At 42.4% G+C, this 21,333-nt stretch overlaps 2 protein-coding genes across 3 annotated transcripts; both read left to right on the top strand.

Moving 5' to 3' along the window:
• The first annotated feature begins 8,394 nt into the window (after positions 1-8,394).
• Positions 8,395-12,670, top strand: LOC121680423 (adenine nucleotide translocase lysine N-methyltransferase-like). 2 transcript variants are annotated; one of them, XM_042059799.1, is made up of 6 exons: positions 8,395-8,638; positions 9,219-9,394; positions 10,222-10,326; positions 11,511-11,651; positions 11,817-11,867; positions 12,027-12,669. In XM_042059799.1, exons 2-6 carry the CDS (start codon positions 9,236-9,238, stop codon positions 12,180-12,182), a joined length of 612 nt encoding a protein of 203 aa, XP_041915733.1. In that variant the 5' UTR covers positions 8,395-8,638; positions 9,219-9,235; the 3' UTR covers positions 12,183-12,669. The 2 variants fall into 2 exon arrangements, with proteins under 2 accessions (XP_041915733.1, XP_041915734.1); XM_042059800.1 differs by lacking the exon at positions 8,395-8,638 and adding an exon at positions 8,645-9,122 and having other exon boundaries at positions 12,027-12,670.
• Positions 12,671-13,656: 986 nt separating this feature from the next.
• LOC121680422 (serine/threonine-protein kinase PLK2-like) lies at positions 13,657-21,017 on the top strand. The gene is made up of 14 exons (XM_042059798.1): positions 13,657-13,897; positions 14,176-14,283; positions 14,377-14,493; positions 14,640-14,769; positions 14,950-15,133; positions 15,461-15,659; positions 16,112-16,256; positions 16,496-16,587; positions 16,736-16,865; positions 17,994-18,074; positions 18,460-18,622; positions 19,018-19,147; positions 19,363-19,473; positions 19,717-21,017. Exons 1-14 carry the CDS (start codon positions 13,712-13,714, stop codon positions 19,906-19,908), a joined length of 1,968 nt encoding a protein of 655 aa, XP_041915732.1. The 5' UTR covers positions 13,657-13,711; the 3' UTR covers positions 19,909-21,017.
• Positions 21,018-21,333: the final 316 nt, after the last annotated feature.

Below are 21,333 nucleotides of genomic sequence, written 5' to 3'. Positions count from 1 at the left end.
TCTTGTCTGTTCACTGTGGTAAAAAATGTAAGGCTCTGATGCGCAATACATCATACTTTCATAAGATCATGCAACATATTCTACCTTGTCCGTGGACAGTGTTATTTGCAGAGCCGGTGCTGGATAAACAAATAGCATGCGTGCGACAGAGGAAAAGTTCTTTGGTGTTTCTTTGAGCTTTAGTTTACTAATGACTTGTACCAAAGGTGAGTTGCAGTCAGTAGAGACTTCTGAAAATCGTGTGCATTGCTAAATTAGTGTTGAACTGCTATTTTTTTGCTGCTCTACCCATAAAAGCCCATATGTTTGATACAATTGATGTTACCACTTGCCTTGATCACATACCCACATCAAAACTTTAGTGCTAACTTAATCTGGGTACCCAGAAGCTCGCGTCATGCTGAACGAACAGTGCTAACTAGGTCAGGGTTTGGCTAATTAGACCGTTTCATTGTTACCAAACTCAGACTACCTTATCCAGATGAGCTTAGGTGCAGTTCCTCAGTCTGCTTCCTTAGTCAGTTTCAAAACAAAGCTTTCAAGTGTACACATTTTCTTGCAAATAATACTCTTATTGGCACTAAATGGCCAATGGGAAAACCTCTTTGGATTAAGGAGGGATTTGTGTTATCGTTGTCAGGGGTAGATCCCGTGGGATTGATTAGGCAGTCTTTTCATTGGGGTCAGGGGTCAAATAGTATAGGAAGTGTTTTTATTGGGGTCGTGTGCTGATCATTTGGGATTATGTAGGAAGCTAATCTTCCTGATATACTGATAGGGAGTCGATAATCTGTGAGTTATGGTTAGGGCTACATTCTTTGTGGTACTGTTATGTCGAGGTTATTCAGAGATTTCACACCACCCTCCGGGGCAGACCAGCCCTGCTTTGTTTGTTTGAACACACTAGCTATTTAGCTCATTCTATCTAAAACATCATTCCCAATTTCCTACCCAAAACAGTTTATAATCAGGTTGTTTTGCCCATGTCATTCATCATTCCCTTACATGATCATGTTCACTTCTAGCAAACTCTTACCTCACACTCTTTCTTCTGTTGTCTATTCGCCTAGCCCACCAGTACTCTGTCTATTCGCCTAGCCCACCAGTACTAATAGCTTCTGTCTATTAGCCTAGCCCACCAGTACTAATAGCTTCTGTCTATTCACCTAGCCCACCAGTACTAATAGCTTCTTTCTATTAGCCTAGCCCACCAGTACTAATAGCTTCTGTCTATTAGCCTAGCCCACCAGTACTAAGCTTCTTTCTGTTTGCCTAGCCCACCAGTACTGATAGCTGATGCTTGAAGCAATGCTCTGATGTTTTACCAGAGCGTCAATCAGTTTAGATAAACACACCTATTGTAACAAACGTTTGCTTTAATGGTGTAACTTTTAAAAGAGAGTGAGTTTTTCCTGATAAGAGTGTGGAGTTTGTGCTGCTGTGTGAAATGAAACCAAAAGCCAGGCCAGGCCTCTATGCCTAAACCCTTACAAAAAACAACTGCAGTTATGGGACAAAAAACTGGGGTAGGTGTGTACTGCTGTTTTTCTGTGCAAAATATTACAGATTTGTGCAGGAAATTGCAGTTCTGTGTAGTGCAATGTAGCTTTTCCATGTGCAAAACATTGCATTTCCTGCATATGAACTGCAAATAATTCCTCAGAAAACGGCAGTATTGACACTTGAAGAAGTTTAGTTATTTTTTATAAGAGAAGCTCACCCCTCTACTAATAAGCAGCAACCTAAGGCGTTCCTAATCAGAATGGCTTCCACTCATCTGAGCTTGTAGTATCTCAACAACACACCTCCACACTAAGCAAACTAAAGTAGGCCCATAGAGGCAGGCAGTTTCCCCTTACGTGACTGGCTGTATGCAGAGCTGATTTTGTTATTAGTTTATGGTTATTAGTTAAAGGCTCAGTCCACAATTCTAATCCCAGTACACTTCTAGTCAAATTGCTCCCCTTGGTCCTCTAACTGCCCATGTTTGTGTTTGCATTCAAAACAACTCTGTTAGAGATTTTGTACCCAACCCTCTGTGGGAAACAGAACAGTTCAAACCAACCCATACATGCACTGTTGCAGCCAATTGACAACAGTGCTTCAAGAACACCGAAGGGCTGGGATTGAAGACTATACCTTTAACCCCAAGTCTTTGCTATCTATCACTGACATGAATTCCTTTTCGTGCCAGTTCTGTCCTCACCGCTAGACCTTATTCTTGTCTGTTTACTGCACTGTGTCCTCAGATTTTGTCCCGTCATGTTTTGTTTTTAAAGGTGCACGATGTAGAATTTATTGTCAGCTGTAGGGACTGCAGATTGCAACCAACTAAATACCTCTCCCTTTCAAAGTGTGTAGGGGAAGCTACAGTGGCCACCATGGGTCTAAGAAAATGCAAAGGCCCTCTCTAGAGCTAGTGTCTTGGTTTGTCCCTTCTGGGCTGCTGTAGAAACATGTAGGAAGGACCCTCTCCTTATGGAAATACTAAGGGCTCATTCTTAGATAACAACACATAGTCCTTCATCATTACAGGTGATATAGGTGACTAAAGAAAACAAGATTGCGAATACTATACTGTATTTCTGCTAATAGATCACCCTAAATTCTACACATTGCACCTTTAAAGAATGACTGTTAGTTCCATTACCCCTACTACTTGTGATCCCGTGTATAGCAACTTAAGTTAAGAGGATAGACCTTTTTTATTATTTTTACACTATCCCTGTGCTAATGCTATATGCTAACTAGTTTTTCTAAAATGAATAAAGGAAAAGTGACGTTAGACCTTTAGAGAGATGAGGCTGGACAAACTAAAGTCACATTGAATGAGAAGGAGAATGCCGCTGGCGTTAGGCCCCAGGGCTGTGCCTTACTTACATTTACTTGCATTTGTTGTTGCTGGCTGGCAGTTTTCATCTATCTACACCTACTGTATGTAGCCTGAATTCTAAGGCAGAACAAGTACCATATTTTTAACATGACTCTCATGGCATGGCTGCAGTTGTAATTCCTATGGAGCAATACCAAACAAAGGTTTTTGATAAGGAGATTGGGGTTGTGGTGTGAACACAAGCTGTTAGGTTGCCATCTGCAGGCTGAAATATGTCACTGCATTCTCAGTTGAGTGTGTGGAGTTTCACCCAAGTTTATTATAATGATGGACAGGTCTTCTGGATCATCATCAGGTGTTGAAGTGCATGCCTGTGCGCGCACACACACACACACACACACACACACACACACACACACACTTACACTCCTACACATAACTGCAGCCTGCTCCTTGATTCACCACTAGATGGCAATAGAGGGCTTCTTTTCAAGACACGCAAACTGTAGCATTTAGCAGCCCTGGACCAAAGCCATTTGTGGCTATTATAATTGTTATGTTGGTTATTGTTATTGTTATGCCAATATGGTATGTATTAAATGCAACAAAGGAATTAACCTTCCTTCATTTATATTTCAATGTGCGGTCTTGGACTGCATTGTAGGACTTTATCTGCACATGCAATTTAGAGAATGAAAACAAGAAAGGAACATTTTATATTGAACAAACTAAATAAACGCATGGGTTTGATTCTGCCTACTTGTGAACATTTTTATAAACAGCAATGATGCATGTCATCTGTCATTTACAATCTGTTATTGTAAATGGCAGATATGTTGAGGTGTAGTTGTATAATTCATACGTCAGGATGCTTTGGTAAAGTATACAGGTACAGTATATGTTTTCTGTAGTTTCTATAACATCTATATGCAATATTTTTTTCTCTGTAAGTACACATGAGACATGTTACTGATCTTTTACTGTCTTCAGTCTTTTTAATAGCCTAAGAGTAGTTGCAGAGTTAATGTATCACCCTCTTTGGTAACACTTTATTTTAATGTGTCACTGTTACAATGTACCTACCTAATTAGGTACAGTGGTACAACCTGTGTAACAACATGTACTATCAGGTACTATCATTGTACTTGCATAATGTATTTGTGGGTACCTACATATAGTTGTTACATTGTAATACTGAGTGCTTTTGCAAAACTTTGCCAATTTTCCTAAATTTTTATCAGAGGCAAAGAGCTGACCTGAGACCTGCTGGATGGGGTAAATCGGGTCATGATAGATTTGATATACAAAGCATGCTTAGCTCCAGTCAAGGCCTCATTGTCTTCAGTGTACATGTAACAGCTGTGCTGCTACAACCTTGTTACTCTTTGATACAGTGGAATAAACTGGAACAGGTCTTGTCTTGGAACAGGTCTACTAATTCACATGTACTGTGTGGTGTAACAGCAGACACGTTTCAACACATCAATTACAGGATGCATAACATCATTGACAGGATGTATATATGTAGATGTAAGTACTTAACTGGTACACTTTATTTTAATGGGTTTATTCCACTGTATCAAAAGAGTAATAAATGTGTACCAACACAGTTGATATATGTACTACAGTATGTAGGGTAATGGCAGACATGTTCCAAGACACAAGATCAGATTCCAAAAATAATTCAGTGGAAATGCATGGATTCCAGGTGCTGCTACTGGAAGAAACTGGAATCCATGCATTTCCACTGAATTATTTTTGGAATCTGATCCCTTATCATACTGTACCTGTTCATTCTTACTCGTTGCTCGACTTATCGTGACTAAATTCAAGATGGCTGCAAACGCTAAACTTCGTGAAGATACTGTCTGTATAAATCGTCTTGTAAGTAAACTACCAGTGCTTTTTCAAAGTTCTCAATGTCTCGTTTTAAATGTCAGGGCCCTCGGAAGTCTACCAATGAAGTGTGGAGATACACTGAGCCTCGTAAATGGGTGTAAAACAGTGATTTATTTGCATGGCTAGCCCGATGCCGAAGCACCACTATTGAAAAAGCTGTTGGTAGCATCGGCTAACTAGCGCCAGATTTTGGAGTGCAGGGGACAAGCCGAGATGGGCTATGAGACATACGTTCACACTCGGTATCATGTTTCAATACACTTTAGGTCAATATCACACCGGAATTCTCCTTTAACTGGTACACTTCACTTCAAGTGTGTACCAACACAGTTGATATATGTACTATGTAGTGAATTAGTAGACCTGTTCCAAGACATCGAAGACATAACATACATGTCATATGTACATGTAAGTAATTAACTGGTACACTTAATAGGTTTATTCCACTGTATCAAAGAGTAACAAGGTTGTAGCAGCACAGCTGTTACATGTACACTGAAGACAATGAGGCCTTGACTGGAGCTAAGAATGCTTTGTATATCAAATCTATCATGACCAAATTTACCCCATCCAGCAGGTCTCAGGTCAGCTCTTTGCCTCTGATGAAAATTTAGGCAAATTGGCAAAGTTTTGTAAAAGCACTCAGTATTACAATGTAACAACTATATGTAGGTACCCACAAATACATAATGCAAGTACAATGATAGTACCTGATAGTACATGTTGTTACACAGGTTGTACCACTATACCTAATTAGGTAGGTACACTGTAACAGTGACACATTAAAATAAAGTGTTACCCTCTCTTTTTTAAAAGTTGAATTCAGACTTGGGCATGAGGATTTTGGTCTGTATAGTTATAGAGGAAATAATGCTGACGTGGAGGAAGACGTAATGTACACACTGTTTAAGTACAACTGGACACAGGAGAGGCTATTTAGATAAGACCTCGAGCAAAGAGAATACAGTTATCCTCAAAATAGACCTGGAGAAGAGAGGAAACTATAATCCCATATGAAGGGAAAAAAAGAAACCTTTTTAAGTACCTTGTTCAACCAGTTGATTTATATGAACAAAGAGATCATTATTGCAGTATGAAACACTCGTCACATACCTCTGTAAGCTCTGGAGGAGTGGCTGCCACCGCCTCATGTACACACACACATACGCATACACACACATTTGGGTTTCGCCTCTAATACAGTACATGCTCAGACAGGCACACTTTGTATTTGTGCATGCTCAGCATTAAAGGTACCGTCACTGATTGTAGAAGATTTCTAACCTGTCACACTTTTTCTCACATTCAGCTAATATTGCTCAACACACTGTCTCCTACTGTCAAACAGCTGCTGAAACCATCATAAGATTTGCAAAACCATGTTATAACCGTGCCATGGCAGATATCAAACACTAAGCATATATTTGTAATGATAAACTGTGTTAAACAAGCCTTATCTGCACTTTTGGTAAGTGGTAATACGACACAGGTAGATCACTCAATAGCAACTTCTACAGTGACTAATGAAATGATACATTTACATTTATTTATTTGTTTGTTTGTTTGTTTGTTTGTTTATTTATTTATTTATTTATTTGTTTATTTATTTATTTATTTATTTAGCATACACTTTTATCCAAGCGACTTAAAGAAAGACTTTAACATTCAAGTTACAGTGCAGAGGAGTCCTTTGCTAGGAGTTACTACTACATCTATCAATACTTTTACTGGAGGATAAGAGGGAACAGGAGTTACTACTACAGCTATCAATACTATCATGGAGGATAAGAGAAAACAGGAGTTACTACTACATCTATCAATACTATTACTGGAGGATAAGAGGAGACATGTTTGCACCAGCCCAGCCTTGCTCATGGGTATAGTGGCCTAACCCAGTGTACTCAGTCTTACAGCTGACATAAAGTGCACTCAGAGGAATCCACACAGAGAGAAGAGAAGCACATAGCAGGGTTGTGCAAAATTGCAATTCTGCTTCCTGTTTAATACCTACATTGAAATGCAAGTGAAATTCAAGATTTGAATTGGAATTTAAGAGCCAGTTTCAATTCAATTCTGGAATTTTGCACAACCCTAGCACATAGCATACATTATACAAATACATAGCACATGTATTGTGTTACATATGGCTAATTTTTTCTCACACACAGGTAAGCATAGCCTGATGCATTCTACTCCTAGCATGATGCTCACGTAACCATGGAGCCAAGAAGCCACATGTAATGGCCACCTTACACCAAACAACTTTGACAAGATTTGGGAAAGATTCTTAAAAGATTGTAGTCTTTTAACTAATGCCCCCCATTCAAGCTTTACTCAAAAGAATCCAGTCTTTGAAGAATCTTTCCCAAATCTTGTCAAAGTTGTTTGGTGTAAGGAGGCCATAAACTGACAGACAGCTCACTTTATCATCTAGCTTGTATAAAAACACACACACAAACTCACAACCATTAAACTCATTGTCTTGGGTGGCTATTAGGCTAGACTAGAGTGTAAAACTAATGTCAAAATTGTACTGGATTGACTTCTTTCCAACAGAGAGATTTAAACTAGAAAATGTAATTTCGAGGAAATTACCAGTCCATGAAAATATAAACATACTGTATATTAACATAAAATGCAAAACAAACTTTTATTTGATAACAGTTGGCAGAAGTCATAGTTGATAACAACTGACAGTTGAAATGGCTGAACAGTTAAATAGTTGAGTAGTTTAAATAGTTAAATTATTTAATAGTGAATTATTGTAGTGAGGACATTTATTTTGAAACAGTTGTGGGCAGAGGAAATAGTTGAACAGGATCTGTAGAGCCAGATTGTATGTTTAAAGCCTGAGACAGAGTATATAGTTAAATATATAGAGTGTGTAATGGATGTTGATAGACAGAAAGTTGAATGGATGTTGATAGGCAGATTGTTTAATGGATGTTGATGGGATAGTTTAATGGGTGGATGAGTGAATGGTTTGAAGAGGATGAATGGATGGAAAGTTGGATGGAATGTGCCTTATATCCTTGTAGAATGGAGATACACAGAGAGAGAGTTGGCCTAATTGAGCAGAAAGCAGTTGATACAGGTGCAATCAGTTTAACTAGCTTTTTGATGGGACCTAGATGAGCAGCTGGAAGTTGCTACAGGTGCAAATCAAGTTAATTAGCCCATTATGATGTCATAGTCCCCATACAAAGTCTATGGGGAAAATAAGCTTGTTTTCTATTAATATCTCAAAAAGTATAAAGTTTACAAAAGTGAAAAATACATTCCTCAAGTCTCCTTTTCAAGACCTACGTTACAAAGTTTGAACGAAGTTTCTACGTTAAACGATTGAAGCTGAATTAGACTGCAGAAATTTAGTGGGAAGAAGAAGAAGAAGACTTCGGATAACAGAACAGTGCATTTTCATGCACTGTAACAAAGATCCTTGATTACTAGCTCCGCTTGAACCCTCTCTGACTGTAATGAAGACTTCTATCAGAGAGGGTTCAAGCCATAGACTGTAAAAAATAGGTTCAAGCGGAGCTAGTAATCAAGGATCTTTGCTTCTATGCTTGATTGTGCGAGCTCTTGATGTCACAATAGCCACAGCGTGCGTGTGTGCGTCAGTGTAGGCTATGCCTAACATACGTGAGTTCAGTAAGCGCTACTGGATACGAAGACTGGATCTTCGATTCTATTGGTTCGCTGCCTGTCAATCTTCTTAATCTGAACCTGACAAATCAAATGCGTTTCAAAAACTAGGAAGAACTTCATTCAGTCGCCTGAGATGAGTGTCTGCGGTGTCTGGTGCCCCTGTCCAGGTCGACTTTGTGGACAAATAGATGTCGTTTCAGTAGAGTTCTCCGTAAACTGACCCAGTCCCACCTACAGTATACTCGTGGTATTCGTAAGGTAACGTTAGAAAATCTGACCGGTCAGATTCTGCGAATCCACACAGTCTTTGGTATCGAGCTACCAAATAACATGTATGCTACCATTTATTGCATGCGATTCTGTCGGCTTCCTTAAATCCTTCCTAATGGCGACCATAGACGAGTTATATTTATGCGTATTTTATTAGCATGTAGTGTGACTGCCACTAAAAGTGAAACAATAACGGGACACGGCGTCTGTCTGTTATACCCTATTCATTCAAAACCACTTCAGTTTGAGCTTCTGATATGCGGTCTTGAATGAAAAGCTTGAGACAAAAAAAATTCTAGAGTAAATTGGTTTGGGTGTCTGTGTTCATGACCTCAAATAAACTACCATGCTTCTGTGTTAATTTAGTCTAGTCTTGAGGAGTTTACGGTTCTGAGTGATCCTTGATTCATTCATCATTATTCATCATTTAGCAGACGCTTTTATCCAAAACTTACAAAATGTGGATTAACAGGTAAGCAACATTGCAAAGGAGACCTTATCACAATAAATACTATTTTAACCGCCTACTGCTCTTTACTGAAATGAATGTTTCACTATGTTACCACAGGGGAGTCACGTGACAGAATGGAGGATAATATTGAGGTGCTTCTTCAAGATCATACCCCGCGTTTTAGAAATAGCAGCCACCTCACCTTAGCGATTGGGACAGTATTCACGGGAGTTTATGGGATATGGGCCATGTTCGTTCTGCCTGGTTTTCGGCGAGTGCCCATCAGGCTAAAGGTAAGATGACGGTCAACCCATATAGGCCTACCTCCATAACACTCAACCCATCACAACTTACACATTATCCAACACATATTTTATTAAACTATATATTATATAGTATTATGTTTTATAGTATTTTACACAATAAATGTTACAGCAATATTATACACTTTCATAGTGCCCTAAACTTCCAGCAGTTTGCCCAGGGTTGACTCACCACAAATGGCCAACAGCCAACATTTAAAGGTCACAAAGCATTCCAAATTGGCCCATGTTAGTCACAGTAATTGAAATAACATTTATATTTCAATGGCATTGCATTGCATTATAGTGAATCACCCACTGCTTTCACCCCGCCCATACAAAAAAATAAAAAATGTATTTGAGTTTAATTAATGTACCAATTTAAGGTTGACTTCACTGCTGGTTATGGCCCTTGGGAATCGGAAGTGAATGAAACATCCCCAGACCAATTCTCAGTAGGCCTACTAAAGGAGATTTGAGAAGCAGTCTGATGTCAGCCAGGCCAGATGCCCTGCCTTTAACACAGCTGTTATTTCTTATTTCTTTGTCATGCTTTTGATGCAGAATGTAATGCCCAGCTGTATGTGCTGTCTGTTTTGGTTGTGCCTGTAATCACCTTTTTGACCCAGTTTTGTCCATCTATTGTCATGTTTTATTTTTATTTTTTAACAGGACCAGCCTGACACCCATTGTGTAGAACCTCAATTGAGATTTGACAGTCTGGCGTCAGGCAGCCAGGCCATAGGTGAAGCTGCTTCTGAATAGTCTGCCCTGCATGTACAGTACATTGATAAATCATGTTATTGTCGTTCATCTAGGTGCCTTTCATGCCCTCTCCGGAACAGCAGACTCAGAATGTTTTGAAGCTGCTGAAGGGTCGGAGAGGCCAGCTGGCAGACCTGGGGTCAGGAGATGGCCGTCTGGTGAGAGATAATCTATTACCTTTATTTATTACCTTTTAAATGCACAAATGAGAATGTGCATTGTTTTTGTTTACTTCAGTCGCTGATTATCTTTTAAAGGAACACACCAACTTTTGGGAAACTACAGTATCTTATTTTCTGTCGACCCCAGAGTTAGATAAGAGGATACATACCCTTTTCTTTCTGTGTGCACTAACCCAGTCTGACCCGGCCGTTAACCTAGCTTAGGATAATTAACTGGAGGTGGGTTAGACCAGGTAACCTATAGCCAGCCTATAGCTAAAGGGGAGATATAGGCTGACTGGTCAAATCCACTTCCAGTAAAAACGTGCATGTTTTTGGTGACCCCAAGTCGCTCTGTTTTAAAGCGTGTGCTATAGGAATAATTAACATGAATACATAGATTGTTTTTCCACGTGACCTGAGCCCAGAACTTGAAAACTTCCACATGTGCAGTCAGTGCACAAAGGTGCATTAGGACACACGATTTTCGTGCAGTTGCACCATCCGTACTGTGAATAGACTGTATATGGACACGTATCCACTAAAGTATACTTCATTCTATACCTGATCGCTAACTTTTCCTCTTCCATGTATCCACTAAAGTATACTTCATTCTATACCTGATCACTAACTTTTCCTCTTCCACGTATCCACTGAAGTATCCTTCATTCTTTGCCTGAGACTGTGAAGTGACGGTTTTACATAAAAACATAGACCCCCACTGCACACTGATTGCTGAGTGGGTGGGCCTCAGACCGAAATACATAACAAGCCTCAACAGGGTAAATACGCATACGATTTACTGTCATATATAATGTGTGATCATATCACAGCCTAAAGATGTATTAGTGTAAGTGTGTGTGATCATATCACAGTCTAACAATGTATTAGTGTAAGTGTGTGAGATCATATCACAGTCTAAAGATGTATTAGTGTAAGTGTGTGAGATCATATCACAGTCTAACAATGTATTAGCGTGTGTGAGATCATATCACAGTCTAACAATGTATTAGCGTGTGTGTGATCATATCACAGTCTCACAATGTATTGGCGTGTGTGTGATCATATCACAGTCTAACGATGTATTAGCGTGTGCAAAGTGTGCAGCACTGTATGCTGTAATACAGAGTCCGTGAATGTGTGATGCTCATCCTGTGTTTCCTGCGGTTTCCTGCTCTCAGGTACTGGGAGCCCACACCATGGGTTTCCAATGCACAGGCTATGAGATCAACCCCATGCTGTTGGCCTACTCAAGAGCACGCGTCTGGTGGAGGGGCATCCCCTCCACACACATTCGCTTTCTAAATCAGGACTTTTGGAAGGTAATGGACACCTTTGTGTGTGTGTGTGCGTGTGTGTGTGTGTGTGTGTGTGAGTGTGTCTTCACAACTCCTCAACAAACCAAGCATGAGCCTTCAGATTTTTTTAAAATGTCAATGACATGTTCTGTTTTATTTAATGAACTTTCAAAACTTATTTCCCTTTAGACTGACATGTCTAAATACCAGAATGTGACAGTGTTCTTGGCACCTGCTGTGGTAGGCCAATCTCATCAATTCAAACAGGAAAATATATGAATATATACTCTACACTAAATGTGATTGACCAACTATGAGTGTGTGTGACTGTGTGTGTGTGTGTGTGTGTGTGTGTGTGTGTGTGTGTGTGTGTGTGCGCGTCTCATTCTCCTGTGTCAGATGGAACAGCTGGAGCAGAAGTTGAGGGCAGAGCTTCCCCCGAATGCTAGAGTGGTCGTCTGCTGCTTCCCTTTCCCTAATTGGCTGCCCAGCTGTGCACAGGGGGCCGGGCTAGAGCAGGTCTGGGCCTATGACATGCCACCAAGATCTGAGTAAAGCACTGGGACAGCCCCATCATCACAAGTCTAATGGAACACATACCACCCAATCCCAACCCCACTGGAAGCTATCATCCAGTCCCAAGTCTAATTGAACACACCATTAGCCACAACTCTGATGGAACACATACCACCCAATCACAACCCTACTACTGGAAGCCAGCCACCAATTACAAGTCTACTGGAACAAATACCACCTGCAGCAGCCTTTCTGTGAGGCGTCCAGCCTACAAGTGCTGGGAGACTTTCAGCCACTCATAGTCCAGAGAGATCAGGTCCGGCTCCACTGGTCTGTTTCCACAGCTTTCATCATCTCTGAGAGAAATAGATAGATAGATAGAATTCAATAAATGACCGAATTAACAGAGGACTGAGATTAATGATGACTAAATAATCACTGCACACTGCACTGAGGAGTAAGCGAGCGCCTGTTTGCCTCCAGAAGATTGCAGGAAATAAATAATGAATAAATAAATAATGGCTGCACGTGCATTTATTCACTGTCTGGTTGGTTAAGCTCATAGAGAGCATCAGAAGCACCCCTCGCTAATCAGGCCTTCCTTTCAGTAATGTGAGAAATACCAGAGTTGAATAATTATCATACCACATTCATACCCTACCATCATATCTTACTATCAACACAGCAGCAGTGACAAAATATCATATCTCTAGATATCTCTATCAGATATCTCTATTAAACATAGGAGCTACACAGAGTGTAGCAATCTTATCACCAGTAGATGGCACTTGGTGCCCATTGGGAGAGCTGGTTGTTGCTGTGATATGTGTTTATTCTGTTGAATTCCTTAAACACACGCACACTCACACAAAATGACACAAGAAAGCCCAACATTAAATGTATAGACCAGGAGGGTGGGATGCTTGGTGAACCCCCTTTCAGGTTAATCTTACTGATTTGATTTATAGCAACTTCAATTAGAACTTTATGTAGGCATTGTACAGAGGCTAAGTATAGGTCTTAGTTTTAAGGAACAAGACCAGGGAGAATTATTAATTCAGAAATTTGAAGTAGCCTACAGAGTATAAGATTTGTTGACTGCGGCTAAAATTATGTACATGTTAAAGCTATTTCACGTTATACAAGATCCTAACCTTGTCACGTTTGCCCTGGATTTGTGCAAAAGCCAAGCTATCCTCAGAATACTTCGTTAACCAAGCCAATTATGGTGTTGTTAGGATCAGTTCACAAACTGAACTGTCAGCTTGCTATTGTTGTACGTGTCATGCCATTGTACTGAAAGAGAACATTCCATATTCATGGAAGCCAAATCAAACGTTCTAAGAAAATGTCTTCTGGAGGAAGGAAGGTACGTACGGTACAGCAATAATGGTAACAGATCTAACCAGAATTTCTCTGTGACTATGCACAACCAAATCCCAGGCGCTAACCCAGTCTTTGATATGATGACGCCGTAGGGTGTTCTACGTTGGGCGGGGCGCTTATAAGCCATTGGAGAAGTCTTTCCGAGCACTAGTCGCGCCTCTTACCGTGCGCGACCGGGTGGAATGGAGATACTACGGACCCTAGCTCACCAACCTGTTAACAGCAAAAACATGTGCGAAAGGTCAAAAGCAGCCGACCTGAGATCGAAGAAATCGGAGCATCACACGCACGCCCATCAGGAGCTATCTCGGATTGTTACGGATTACAAGACAGGCAGATGTTACTGCAGGGGGAAACTGCTCGGAAAGGTAAATTAACTGTGGTAACGAACTGATGCGCCGAGATCGGTTCTTTTGGTATTTCTGTTGTGTCAAGGTGTAACTGGATCAAATTCATTATTTACAGTGTGAGATCAATTATGTGATGGCATATGGTGAGATGTTGACTAGTGTATACGCATAGATTTTGCTCATTTGGAGAGGTTCGTTCAACATGATGTAGCCTCCTCTATATGGAACGTGTTATCGATTCGTGTATTCGATATCGTGTTCAATCGATGGAATTAACTGTGATGTTGCATTCGCAGGGAGGTTTCGCCAAGTGTTATGAATTTTCGGACTTGGTCACTGGCAAGGTGTACGCTGCTAAAATCATTCCACACACTCGCGTCTCCAAACCGCACCAAAGGGCGAAGGTAAATGCAGCAGTCTCTCGCACACCACAGACCACTGTCATTGGCTTGGCCTTTGTCTCCTGTTATATGAACGACATCCTCCTTTAATTTCAGATCGACAAAGAAATTGAGTTGCACCGAGGACTCCACCACAAACACATCGTGCATTTTTACCATAATTTCGAGGACAAAGACAACATCTACATTCTTCTGGAATACTGCAGTCGAAGGGTGAGTTGTCTACACTGACAGGAAAATCAGCTCCTGCCTCCGAATCCATTCTGCATGTCAATGACCATGCTGAGAATGTTTGACCAGCAACAGATGATAACTAAAATGTGCTCATTAAAAAACGAATCATCTCCCTTTCCTTGCAGTCTCTGGCTCACATACTGAAAGCACGCAAGGTCCTTACAGAGCCAGAGGTCAGATACTACCTCAGGCAGATAGTGGGTGGACTGAAGTACTTACATGAGCAGGAGATTTTACACCGAGACCTAAAACTGGGTAAATTACCATACCACCATTTAATCCGAGTTTCCATTCCTTAATTTGTTTTAATCTAGAAGACAGACATCTGACATGTGTCCATGTCTCTTGTGTCTTCCATTTTGGACAACCCCACACACACACACACATATACACACACACTCTCTCTCACACACACACACACACACACGCACACAGGCAATTTCTTCATCACAGAGCTGATGGAACTGAAGCTGGGGGACTTTGGCCTGGCTGCCAAACTGGAACCGGTGGAGAGCCGCCGGAGAACCATCTGTGGAACCCCCAACTACCTGCCTCCCGAGGTCCTCAACAAGCAGGGCCACGGCCGCGAGTCCGACGTCTGGGCCCTTGGATGTGTCATGTGAGTTGGCAACAAGCCGAGTGTGTGTGTCTGTGTGTGTCTGTGTGTGTGTGTGTGTGTGTGTGTGTGTGTTTGTTTGTGTGTGTGTGTGTGTGTGTGTGTGTGCGCATGCGTGTGTGTGTGCATGCGTGTGTGTGTGCGTGTGCCTGTGTCTGTGTGTATGTGTGTTCAGACACACGCACTGGATTAGTGTAACGGACCACACTTTGTGTGATAAGCTGATGTCCTAATGTCATCACTGATGCCCCGAGCGACGTTGCGTTTTGACCGATTGTCTATCCCTCGATCTGGCTGTGTGTGTGTGCGTGTGCGTGTGTGTGTGTGCAGGTACACCATGCTGCTGGGTAGACCCCCGTTTGAGACCACCAACCTGAAGGAGACGTACCGCTGCATCCGAGAGGCTCACTACTGCCTGCCCAGCTCGCTGTCCAGCACGGCCCAATCGCTCATCAGCAGCATGCTGGCCAAGAGCCCGCAACACCGCCCCCAGCTGGACAACATCCTCAGCCACGACTTCTTCACACAGGTACGTGTCATACGGGATTATACAAGCCGTCTCTATTTAGTAACAATGTGGTATTGGGCAATTCCACGTAAAACTGTCACATCCATAACGGCAACACAATGCCATGGTATTTAGCTGGCATTATGGACGTCACAGTTTTGCGTGGAATTGGCTGTAAACTGTAAGAATGTGCTTTGGATAGAAGTGTCTCAGAAAATTAATACATGTAAATGAATAAACGTACATGAATAAATGTAAATTAAAAATGTAAATTAATAATTGTAAATTAATAGATGTATTGTAGAATCAATGTAGCATCCATAGGGTTTACATTGGAGTGGTAATGCTGTTACTTTATGCATTGTTATAGTGAAATACATTGGATGCTTACACACTCCTCTCCCATGACGTAACTCTGTGTGTGTGTGTGTGTGTGTGTGTGTGTGTGTGTGTGTGTGTGCTCGTGCTCACAGGGCTTTACACCAGAGAGGTTGCCGGTCAGTTGCTGTGTGTCATCTCCAAACTTCCAGCGCAGTCCGGCCCGAAACTTCTTCAGGAAGGCTGCAGCGGCTCTGTTTGGTGGGAGGAGAGAGAAGGAGAGATACTACCACACAATAAGTAAGAACACACACACACACACTCACACACACACACACATCGTCAGTAAGATCTCACCAGAAAAACACACACACTCAAAACCAAGTGCTACCATACACTCGGAAAGAAGTCATACAGTCTCTCTCTGTCTCTTTCTCTCTCTCTCTCACACACACACACACACACACACGCACACACACTTTTATTGTTCTGTGTAGGTCCTGTAAGTAATGGTGCTGTTTGGTGCTGTTTGCTTTCAGAGCTCAGTAAAGAGGAGGAGGTGCACAGACTACAGAGCGACCTGAAGAAAATCACCATCAGCACTCCAGCAGCCACAGACACTGCTAGTGTGGTGAGTCTCTCTCTCTCTCCTAACACACACACACACACACACACACACACACACCTAACACACACACACACACACACACACACACACAGCTAACACACATGCACATCATGTGTAGAGCACACTGACCCAGCCCTGTGTCGATCCATAGGATAGTGTGTTGCCCCTGGCGCGGAGGTCCACTCCCCCTCCTGCATCTGCTGATGAGGTCAGAGACTCCATCCACATGATCGTCAGGGGAGCCCTGGGGGCCAGCAGCAGCAGCAGCAGCAGCACCGAAGGTGAGAACAGCACCACAGGCCCGCCATACCGTCTCCATCTCTCTCTTTCTATCGCTCTCTCTTTCTGTCTCTCTCTTTCTATCTCTCTCTTTCGCACGCCACCATTTCTTCCTTTCTTTTTTCTTCCTCCCTTCTTCCTGTCCTTCCTGTACAGCCATATCACCCTTTTCTCTCCCTTGCTCCAGTAAGGATAAGAATAGCAGTTCTTCCCCTTTTATTTTTCTCATCCCCTTCTCCACTCTTCTTTTCTGTTTCCTTTATCTGTCTCTCTCCACCTCTTCTCTTGCCATATCCTCCACTCCATCTCTCTTCTGTTCCCCTGGTCTCATCCTCCACTCCGTAACATCTCTCTTCTGTTCCCCTGGTCTCATCCTCCACTCCGTAACATCTCTCTTCTTCTCCCCTGGTCTCATCCTCCACTCCATCTCTCTTTTTCTCCCCTGGTCTCATCCTCCACTCCATCTCTCTTCTGTTCCCCTGGTCTCATCCTCCACTCCGTAACATCTCTCTTCTTCTCCCCTGGTCTCATCCTCCACTCCATCTCTCTTTTTCTCCCCTGGTCTCATCCTCCACTCCATCTCTCTTCTGTTCCCCTGGTCTCATCCTCCACTCCGTAACATCTCTCTTCTTCTCCCCTGGTCTCATCCTCCACTCCATCTCTCTTTTTCTCCCCTGGTCTCATCCTCCACTCCATCTCTCTTTTTCTCCCCTGGTCCCATCCTCCACTCCACCTCTCCTTTATATTTTCTGTTCCCTCAGTCTCTCTCTTCTCTCCATTCGTCTACTCTCCTCTTCATCCCTTTATCCCCCCCCCCCCCCTTATCCTATTCCTGTCCTCCATTCCCCTGTTTGTTCTGGTCTTTATCTCTGAATGGCTTTCTTATTGAATGTGTGCTCAATGATGTCATTGTGTCAATAGATGTGAGCTGGTATGTTTGTGATAGATGTTATAATTTGCATGTTGTTGTAAAGTGTGTATTAACTGAAAGTGTGTGTACAATGTGTCATTGTATTGCAATAACTGACATGGTGGTTGTGAAATGTATGTTAAGTAGTGAGATTAAAGCGTAGATTAAATGTGATAATTTTGAAAAGTGTGTGTGTGCTAACGAGGGTGCCTGTTGGCAGGTGTGGAGGATGGCAGCATGGCCAGTGTGGTGGACAGTGTGGCCAGAGTCCTTCGAGATTGTCTGGAAAAAATGGCAGAAGGTAAATAGTGTATACACACACACACACATACACAAGCACACGGCAAGCACACGGCAAGCACACACACACACACACACACACACACACACAAACACACACGCAAGCGCACACTAACACACAGACACAGACACACACACAAGCAAGCGCACACACACACACACACACTAACACACACACACTAATGCAGTCCACTCACGTACACACACTCCTAAGCAAACAAACAGCAGATCAATGTACTCCAATCAAGATTGGACATGATTTCAATTGGAGATAGAGACTCTATTGTTAGCCTTTATCCATGAGGTGCATTTTATCTTGACTTGATTCTTGTCTTAATCCACGATGACTCCAAACAAAAGCAACAAAAGTGTGTTTTCCTCTTCAGCCGAGTCCATCCCGAAGAAGAAAGGGGGCAGCACGTCGTTCCTCTGGGTTACCAAGTGGGTGGACTACTCCAACAAGTACGGCTTTGGCTACCAGCTGTCTGACCACAGCGTCGGTGTGCTGTTCAACAACGGCACGCACATGAGCCTTCTTCCAGACAAGAAGTACGTTCACTTCACACTTCCTGTAGTTCTCAGACTTACAGTAACAACATGTGCAGTCTGACTGACACCACCATACAGCGCAATACATATACTGGACTCATTGGAGATATGTTTACATCTTTCAGAGGTCCTATTCTTCATAAACAGCACATAGTGAATAAACAGCAATAATAAAACTGTCACAAAATCATTGCATCACACAGACCTCAATACCAGTTTTATACTATACTTTGGTATATTCCTGGTTTGTATAATTGAATCATGTTTTACGTTTGGCAGTTTGTTCCTGGCATTGTTGTTTTTGACATTGCTGTTGTTTTTGTTGTTGTTTTTGACATTGTTGTTCTTTTTGTTGTTGTTTTTGACACTGATGTTGTTTTTGTTGTTGTGTACAGGACTGTGCATTACTCTGCAGAGCTGGGCAGTTGCTGTGTGCTGTCCAGCGCAGAGGCCAAAGAGTCCTTTCAGGGCCAGGTCACCATATTGAAATACTTCGCCCACTACATGGAAGAGAACCTCATGGATGTGAGTGGTGCAGAGCTGTTGTCTATGTCTGTGTTTGTGTGTGAGAGTGTGTGTGTGTGTGTGTGTGTGTGTGTGTGCGTGTATATGTGTGAGTGGTGCAGAGCTGTTGTCTGCTTTCACTTCCCAGTGTTTGTGTGACTCGTTTTTAAGTTAGACATTTAGCTCAGTCTGAATCTGTCCTCCGACATCTAAATCTGTCTTTCTGTCTCTTCCAGGGTGGAAATTTGTCAAAGGGCACAGATGTCAGTAAGCCCAGCCTCTATCTGCTTCAGTGGCTTAAGTCAGATCGAGCACTTATGATGCTGTTCAATGACGGCACCTTTCAGGTAACTCTTACAGACACACACATGCACGCACGCGCACACACACACACACACACACACACACTTTTGAGCTAAATCAGCTCCATCACCCATAACATAGTCACAGTCATCACCACTCCAAATACAAAGTCAGCTTCATCACAATAAGCACACTGTTGTCACACTGCAGCTCATGTTGTTTACAGAAAGACAGCCGCTTCCCACCTCTCAGGTGTTTCATGCCAGGTGTTTCTCTTCGTCTGACAGGTGAACTTCTACCACGACCACACCAAGATCATCCTGTGTCGCGAGGGCAAGGCGCACCTGCTGAGCTACATCAACGAGGACCGCGTATCCACCACCGTGTGCCTCAGTGCGTTACTTACCAACGGCTGCTCCGCACAGCTGCGAGAGCGCCTTCACTACGCCTACAACATGCTGATGCAGTTATGCATCTGAGCGCTACACCTACAATATGTTGATGCAGTTATGCATCTGAGCGCTACACCTACAGTACAATATGTTGATGCAGTTATGCATCTGAGCGCTACACCTACAGTACAATATGTTGATGCAGTTATGCATCTGAGCGCTACACCTACAACAACGTGCTAATGCATCGCAGCTACTAAAAACAACAGACTAAAAAGTAACTGATGCATCAAGACAGTTGGACACTAACATGTTACATCTTCAACATGCAGCTGCAGATGCAGAACAGTACATAGCTGCCTATGAGGGCTTAACGTGTGTGGTGTGCGTGCGTGTGTGTGTGTGCATGCGTGTGTGAAGTCCCACTGGAGTCATGGGAGAACTAAGAGGAGGTGGGAACAGCTATACATAAATGACCCTGGGCTGGACCCAGAGGATGTGTACTGTATGTACATACACACCTACTGTACTCACTGATCTTTGACTGAAGCAGAGGACAGTGGAGATTGCTTAGTACAGACTCTTAGGGCCTTTGCACCCTACAATCCATCATTACATCTGCGTATTTTCAATCTGTCAAACATAGAACGTCACTGTTCACTGAGGTTTGCTGTAGAACGTTTCAGTTCACTGCAGTAGTCTTGTTCACTGCATCTCTATGAGGATGGAAAAAAATCGAAACCTACAGTAGACGAAAGTTTCACAGTCAGTGTTTAAATGTGATTGACACATCGTGAGGTTGTGTTTATTTTATATGGTGTCGTTCAATTTCGGACAAAAACACACACTCATTGTCCAGTGGCCTCTAGACTAGGGCTAGGAGGGCGTCAGCAAAAGCACTCCTTTACTTTGTGGCCTACCCAGTGTAAAGCAGCAATCCGTGTAACTGTGAACTGTTCTGTGCTAGAACAAGAAGGTTTGGCGGTGGTCAGAGATAGAGGAGGATACGCAGCTACGTGTACAGCTGATGGATGGACAGGTCCATGGCGTGGTGTCCACCGACCCAAACAGCAATACAGGCACCAGGGACGCCCAAGCAACTTGGTATCGATAGCTGTTTTTTTGGTGCCTGTCATAGACTGTTGTGTTGAGCACTGTGTATTTATTTATTTAATAAAGTCATTGAATAGTTGTAATTTGGAAAGTGTGTGGTCTTCTGTTCAGCAACAGGACACCTTGCTGGTCAGTGTTTCACCCACAGAACAACCCCAGAACTGACCTCAGTCATATTCCTGCACTCTGTAACGTCATATTCCTGCATTTAAACCCACTGGATCAACCAACAGCACACAACCTGGCTTATGTGGTTTAGTGACTTACCTGGATAACTGGATAAGAATTGGTCATGTTCTATTCTTGAATTTCCCCTGGGGATCAATAAAGTATCTATCTATCTATCTATCTATCTATCTATGATCTAGCCTGACGTAGCCATACTCAATTCTGTTAAGA

This window comes from Alosa sapidissima, chromosome 13 (genome assembly GCF_018492685.1).
Source record: "Alosa sapidissima isolate fAloSap1 chromosome 13, fAloSap1.pri, whole genome shotgun sequence".
Taxonomy (NCBI): Eukaryota; Metazoa; Chordata; class Actinopteri; order Clupeiformes; family Clupeidae; genus Alosa; species Alosa sapidissima.
Note: the sequence above shows the minus strand (reverse complement) of the source record. Positions and strands in the feature narration are given on the sequence as shown.

Bases quoted from the DNA above. Each gene is read 5' to 3' on its own strand.
- LOC121680423 (XM_042059800.1), top strand. From the start codon at position 9,236: ATGGAGGATAATATTGAGGTGCTTCTTCAAGATCATACCCCGCGTTTT. The intron at 9,395-10,221 runs GTAAGATGACGG...TCGTTCATCTAG, and splicing joins GAGTGCCCATCAGGCTAAAG to GTGCCTTTCATGCCCTCTCC. The intron at 10,327-11,510 runs GTGAGAGATAAT...TCCTGCTCTCAG, and splicing joins GGTCAGGAGATGGCCGTCTG to GTACTGGGAGCCCACACCAT.
- LOC121680422 (XM_042059798.1), top strand. From the start codon at position 13,712: ATGGAGATACTACGGACCCTAGCTCACCAACCTGTTAACAGCAAAAAC. The intron at 14,284-14,376 runs GTAAATGCAGCA...CTTTAATTTCAG, and splicing joins AACCGCACCAAAGGGCGAAG to ATCGACAAAGAAATTGAGTT. The intron at 18,623-19,017 runs GTACGTTCACTT...TGTTGTGTACAG, and splicing joins AGCCTTCTTCCAGACAAGAA to GACTGTGCATTACTCTGCAG.